Source organism: Arachis duranensis, chromosome 2 (assembly GCF_000817695.3).
Source record: "Arachis duranensis cultivar V14167 chromosome 2, aradu.V14167.gnm2.J7QH, whole genome shotgun sequence".
Classification (NCBI taxonomy): Eukaryota; Viridiplantae; Streptophyta; class Magnoliopsida; order Fabales; family Fabaceae; genus Arachis; species Arachis duranensis.
Genome location: NC_029773.3, coordinates 84149403 through 84155475, shown reverse-complemented (window position 1 = coordinate 84155475; position 6073 = coordinate 84149403). Strand labels below are relative to the sequence as shown.

At 38.1% G+C, this 6073-nt stretch overlaps 2 protein-coding genes across 2 annotated transcripts; one reads left to right on the top strand and one right to left on the bottom strand.

Annotated features, from left to right (window-relative positions):
- The first annotated feature begins 2839 nt into the window (after positions 1-2839).
- LOC127744991 (protein MAIN-LIKE 1-like) lies at positions 2840-3730 on the top strand. Its single transcript, XM_052257924.1, has 2 exons — positions 2840-3543; positions 3625-3730. The coding sequence occupies exons 1-2, from the start codon at positions 2840-2842 to the stop codon at positions 3728-3730; spliced, it is 810 nt and encodes a 269-aa protein (XP_052113884.1).
- Positions 3731-3905: 175 nt separating this feature from the next.
- LOC127744990 (uncharacterized) lies at positions 3906-5289 on the bottom strand. The gene is made up of 4 exons (XM_052257923.1): positions 5248-5289; positions 4949-5119; positions 4286-4610; positions 3906-4237 (listed from the first exon to the last, which is right to left on the bottom strand). The coding sequence occupies exons 1-4, from the start codon at positions 5287-5289 to the stop codon at positions 3906-3908; spliced, it is 870 nt and encodes a 289-aa protein (XP_052113883.1).
- Positions 5290-6073: the final 784 nt, after the last annotated feature.

Genomic DNA, 6073 nt, shown 5'->3' with positions numbered 1-6073 from the left:
ATATATTGTAGTGAATGTATAGTAAAATTCTGAGTGTTGTAACATATATATACTAGAATTTTTTTGGTTTCCCACGGTATCCCCCAACCCGACAGGTCGGGGACTAATCCGCCGCGGTACTGAGCTCCATTTAAGGGTTTGCCGCTGGCCAATGGGTTGCTGCATGCACAAGGCGAGATTCGAACCCCCGACACTTGCTTAAGCGGACTAGTGAGCTAACCACTAGACCAACCTAACTTGGTTTATTATATCTATTTTAATGTCATATTCTGGTCTATTTTTAAAAACAAACGCTAGATAGATATGAATGCATTGATCCATGCATGTAGGGATATTTTGGACTTGTGTGTGGTTAATTGGTTAAATCCAATATAACACGCTGGTCACTGATGATATTGGGCTGATAATTTAAATAAAGTATGAATATCCTCATGGGCCCGGATGGCATCACAAACATTCACCAAGCAAAGCTAAAAAAAGTCCAAGAAAAAAAGACATTCACTAAACTTTCGCTTGCAGGTTTTTAGGCTAAGAATTCAATGGTTGTAGAACGTTTGAATCATTAAATAGTTTTATAAAAAAATATTTTTTTAAGTTTTTAATAATTATTAATTAGTCTTTTCTAATTTTAATTACAAATTAATTTTATATATTTTATTTAATTATAAAAATTATTTTTTATTTTATAAATTATTATTTTATTATTCATCTATTATATTTATTAATAATAAAAACAAAAACAATAACAAACTAGATCTTCCATTGATCGTAATAAACTTTTTGGCAATCCTAATCGATTAAAAGTTTATCTTTGATCCGTTACATCGTGTTGTTTAGAAAATCAATCGATTGGATTAACAAAACAATCAATTGAATTTCAGGTTTCCCATAACTCAATCTATTGGACTTCAGGTTATCACAAAATAATCGATTAAAAATTGCAAGGCAGTATAGTTTTTGCAAAAATCAATCGATTGGTCATATTACACAATCGATTGAACGATGACTAGAATGTGGGTTTTTTATAATTCAATCGATTGTTTATATTACCCAATCGAAAGTTATTTTTAAACAATCGATTGAATTATAAAAAATCCACATTCTAGTCATCGTTCAATCGATTGGGTAATATGACCAATCGATTAATTTTTGCAAAAACCATATTGCCTTACAATTTTCAATCGATTGTTTTGTGATAACCTGAAGTGTAATTGATTGAGTTGTGGGAAACCTGAAATTCAATCGATTATTTTGTTAATCCAATCGATTGATTTTTTAAGAAACACGATTTCACAGCCCTGGACGAATGTGTCATGGATCAAAGATAAACTTGTAATCGATTGGGATTGCCAAAAAGTTTATTACGATCAATGGAAGATCTAATTCGCTATTGTTTTTGTTTTTAATTGTTAATAAACATAATAGATGAATGATAAAATAATAATTTATAAAATAAAAAATAGTTTTTATAATTAAATAAAATATATAGGATTAATTTGTAATTAAAATATAAGGTATATGAATGAAAATAAAATAGTAATTGTTTGCTTGAAATTTGATTTTGAAACTAAGGTTGACCAATCTTATATTAAGATTTCAATTCGAGAAGTATATAGAATAAATAACTGTATTAATTTCGATTCGATCTAGGAATTATGAATTCGATGTCAAATAGAATAAATAACTTTATTAATATTAGAAAACAAGAATTCTTTAAGAATATTTGAACGAAACAAGATCAAACATCAAATTGAAATGAAACTAGAAACTAGAAGTTAATAATAGTTGGAAAGGTAAATGAAGAATTGAAGCATGGAAAATAACAACATACATTTACATGCATATACACATTATACTCTGTCTTTTTCCACTTTATCAATATGACTTAAAATTTCTTTAGAACTTTACTCTATAAGTGAGTTGTAAATTGAAAGTCCTCTCTTCAGTTCTCAAATCCTCTATTTATAAAGAGTCAAATTAGGTATTTACAGGGATGAAGTTAGATAAAATATTAGAAAGTGACCAAAAATATTTATATAATAAAATAAAATTAAAATAAAATTTAAAAAAAATAAACTAAAATTTATATATAATTTATAAGACAATGTACTTAAATAAATAAAATGAGAGAATTATTTACTTGATTGCAACATTTGGAAACTCCTTACTTGTTTTGTTTACTATGTAAACCGTGGGAGCCTTTGACGGATTTCAGCTGAAAATCTTTGAGGATAAACCGTGGCTACTCACCACGGATTATGAAGAAAAATAGGTAGCCATAAACCGTACTTGATCACCACAGTTTATGAAGAAAAATGCTCTGAACATAAACCTCTCTGCCTACCATGGTTTATGCATAGATAAATATAAATACATAATTTGTGGATAGTCATCACGGATAGCATTTGTATCAAACCAAAATTGTTGTACCTTGGTGGTTGAAGAATTTGAGAGAGAGATTTGAAGGTTTGAAGGTTTTAGTGACATTTGGATGGTGGAACCATGAAGAACGAAACTCGCATGTACCGGTTAAATGGCGTTGCACACGTGACTGGATACATCGACCAAGAGGTTAGTTGTTATTATTATTATTATTATTATTATTATTATTATTGGGTCCTGTTGGTATTATTATTATTGTTATTGTTATTGTTAGTACAATTATTCCTGTTGGTATTGTTATTATTCTTATTGTTTTATTATTGTTATTACTATCATTAGAGAAAATAGAAAATAAATGTGGGTATATAATATGTTATAAGTATTGGTCGTATGTTGAGGCCTTACCCACATTTTACAACCTACTAGGGTTATTAGTGGTGTAAGAAAACAACAAAATATGCTTTTACACGACCGGATTATACCATATCTGGAAACCGCTGGTTTGTATCACTTCGCTAGGTTGAACAATCAGTGGTTCTGGGTTGATGAGCCCCTACTTAGCGCATTCGTTGAGAGGTGGCGTCCTGAAACCCACACCTTTCACATGCTGTTTGCAGAGTGCATTATCACTTTGCAAGACGTGGCGTATAAGCTCGGTTTGCCCATCGATGGAGAGGCCCTTAGTAGGTGCCTGACTGACTTTGAGAATCTGATGGAGAACGGAAGACCCGCATGGGTGTGGTTTCGGAAGTTGTTTGGTGAGTTACCGCCGCAGAATAAAGTCAAGCAGATGACGGTGTGCTACACTTGGTTCCATGAGAGGATCCGGGTTCTCCCAGCAGACGCGAGTGAAGAAACGGTGCGTATATACGCGCGTGCTTATATTCTGATGTTACTGTCATCTCAGCTGTTTGTGGACAAGAACGCAAACCGGTTTCACCTTCGCTGGTTGCCTTATTTGGCATCGCTGGACGATTTGGATAGATATAGCTGGGGCTCGGCTGCACTAGCCTGGTTGTATAGATGTTTTTGTCATGGGACAAACAGAAACGTTGTTAACTTGGCCGGGTCACTACAGCTTCTACAGTCTTGGATTTTTTGGAGGTTTTCCAGTTTGAGACCTAGTCGTTTTGATGTGTACGGGTTTCTGCTTGCATCCAGGTACGGCTTGTTATTTTAGGTCCATAAGTTGTTCAATTTGTGTTCTTCTTTGTTATAACATGCTTTCAATGAAAATTGTAGGTGGGCTACATATCTACCAAAAAATGATGCAGGGGATCAAAGAGTCGTGTTTGCACGCCTGTCTTTGGATAGATTGCGTATCCACAATCGCATGTGTGATCCTTAAGGGAAACTCGATAGCTACCTAGCGAGAAGTTTTCGGTCGGTGTCGTCTCAGCCACTGTGTACTCCGACTGGTGCGTATTGTATAACGTGATGGTGAAGCACCTTGAGTCTCTTTTGTTCCGATCAATAGCCTTCACCAACGCTTGACAAAATTCATGGCCAGATCCAAGTTACGCCTATGCTGTTTGTCCACGGACCATAAATAGCTCAGCAAGCCTCCCGTAAGTAGACTTAACCAACGAAATGACCAGAAGGTTGCGAGTTTTCTTTAACACAGAATTCACACATTCACTAATGTTGATTGTCATGTGCCCGAACCGTCTACCGCTATCCTCATGTTGGGTCCACTTGTCATACTCCATCCGGTTGGCCCAGTCACACATGGTCGGGTTCTCAATCTGCATTATGTCAAACCAGTAATAAAATTCTGCTTCAGTTTTTGCATAGGCAGCATTGACCAGCATCCTCCTTGCATCTTTAGCTTTGAAGCTAAGGCTAAAATTTGCTGCTACATGACAAATACAGTACGCTCAAAAAGCACGTGGAGGTAGCCAACCATTCTCGGGGGCGTCAAGTGCAGCCTTGATGTCATTATGCCTGTCAAAGATAACATTGATATCCTCCTGTGGCGTCACATGTGATAGTAGGTTGGACAAGAAGAATGACCATGTCTCCGCATTTTCTCCCTCCACAAGGGCGAAGGCTATTGGGAGGATGTTCGAGTTCCCATCCTGCGCAATCGCCAACAGTAATGTGCCTCCATACTTGCCATACAAGTGGGTACCATCAATACTCACCAGGGGCTTGCAATGCCGGAAGGGCTCGATGCAGGGTGAAAATGTCCAGAAAAGACGATGAAAGTACACTGTAGACTCATCGACCTAATCCCCAACTCGAACAGGAGAGGTCTTTAACACAGTAACTGTCCCGGCCATGGTCAACTGTACCCCTAGCATCCAACGTGGCAACACGGCATACGACTCTTCCCAGTCTCCATATATTTGTGCTACTGCCTTCTATTTTGCCATCCAAATCTTCCTGTAACTAGGCTAGAACCCATAATCAGCTTATGTTACTTGTTGCAAAACCTTTATCGTAACCGCAGCATCCGCCCCAACCAACAGAAAATCCTCGCACAGATAACGTAGTAATCAAGCTGACGGTGATCAGTGGAAATAGAGGTGGCCAAGCAAGTGTGCGGACCGTTGTACCTCCTAACCTCCCAAGTTCCCTTTCGTGCACGAAGCAAATTGGGAATCAACCAACTACAGCCCTTGCCGAAATCCTTGCATTTTTCATGATACTTCAGATGATCCGATTCCAAGACTCGGTACTCAACACCTCGACAGATGCTATAGTCCTTCACACTCAGAACAACTTCATCTTTATTCTGGAACGATTACCCAATCTAAAATTCTGTAGAAGAACTCCCAATTGTAGCACCTCCGTCCGCCTGTTGACCCAGAGCCTCCAAGTTTAGAGTGAAGAAGTGTGGAGGGTACTGCTGTGTGCCAGAACTTGAAGGCCCGTGTTATGCATGTGGATTGGCACCTGTGTCATCATCACTGTCCCCAATGATATCTACAGGCTCCTGGTCAGAGTCATCGTCCCGTATTGCATTCTCTACTCGATCAGGTTCCCCGAAGCCTTCAACTTCATGAATTATCCACCACCGGTATCTGCCTCAAATGCCTGCTGCCAGACCCCAGGATTCTCCAACGGTACAGAACCAACTGCCTCCGTTCGATCTAAATCAGCCGTGAAGGAAGGGGATGCAACCTGCGGAACAGATGGCCCGGTCGCAGGCATCGAACTAGACGCACCGCCTGCTGCAGTCGAGCTATGAACTGGAGCTGATACCCCAGAACTATCGACACCAACCTCTAACTTCGCATACAGCTCGTGTATTCTGACCTTCGGAAAACTCCTAACACAATGAAACAGAACCCTAATATCTTCATCAGCCGCTAGCACAAACGTATCATACTTAACACTGGTCGACACAACTACGATTGAAATCTTGTAAATAGCTTCTTCACCCACTTGCTTCCAAATACCCCAAACTTCTGCAAGATGCTGTTCTTTACATCTGACAAAGTGCTTGATGAGCTGATGAATACATTCAATGGTTCTCTGTCAGTGAACTTCACACCATATTTTTTGCTTCTTTTAATTTTTCCCAAAACAATGCACTAAGACAAGAAAACTCTCTTCCTCACTTGCCATTGTGTGATAATGACCTCTTAAGCAGCACCAACCTCGCTCATGTATATATAGAATTCATCTCCTCATAAACCGTGGCAGCCTACAAGATTTTATGAGTTTAAAAACCCTTTATAAACCG

Coding starts and splice junctions, on each gene's coding strand:
- LOC127744990 (XM_052257923.1), bottom strand. CDS start 5,289: ATGACACAGGTGCCAATCCACATGCATAACACGGGCCTTCAA. Junction 5,120..5,247: donor TGCATAACACGGGCCTTCAA/GTTCTGGCACAC, acceptor TAATCGTTCCAG/AATAAAGATGAAGTTGTTCT. Junction 4,238..4,285: donor ACTTGACGCCCCCGAGAATG/GTTGGCTACCTC, acceptor TTTGTCATGTAG/CAGCAAATTTTAGCCTTAGC.
- LOC127744991 (XM_052257924.1), top strand. CDS start 2,840: ATGCTTTTACACGACCGGATTATACCATATCTGGAAACCGCTGGTTTG. Junction 3,544..3,624: donor GGGTTTCTGCTTGCATCCAG/GTACGGCTTGTT, acceptor TGAAAATTGTAG/GTGGGCTACATATCTACCAA.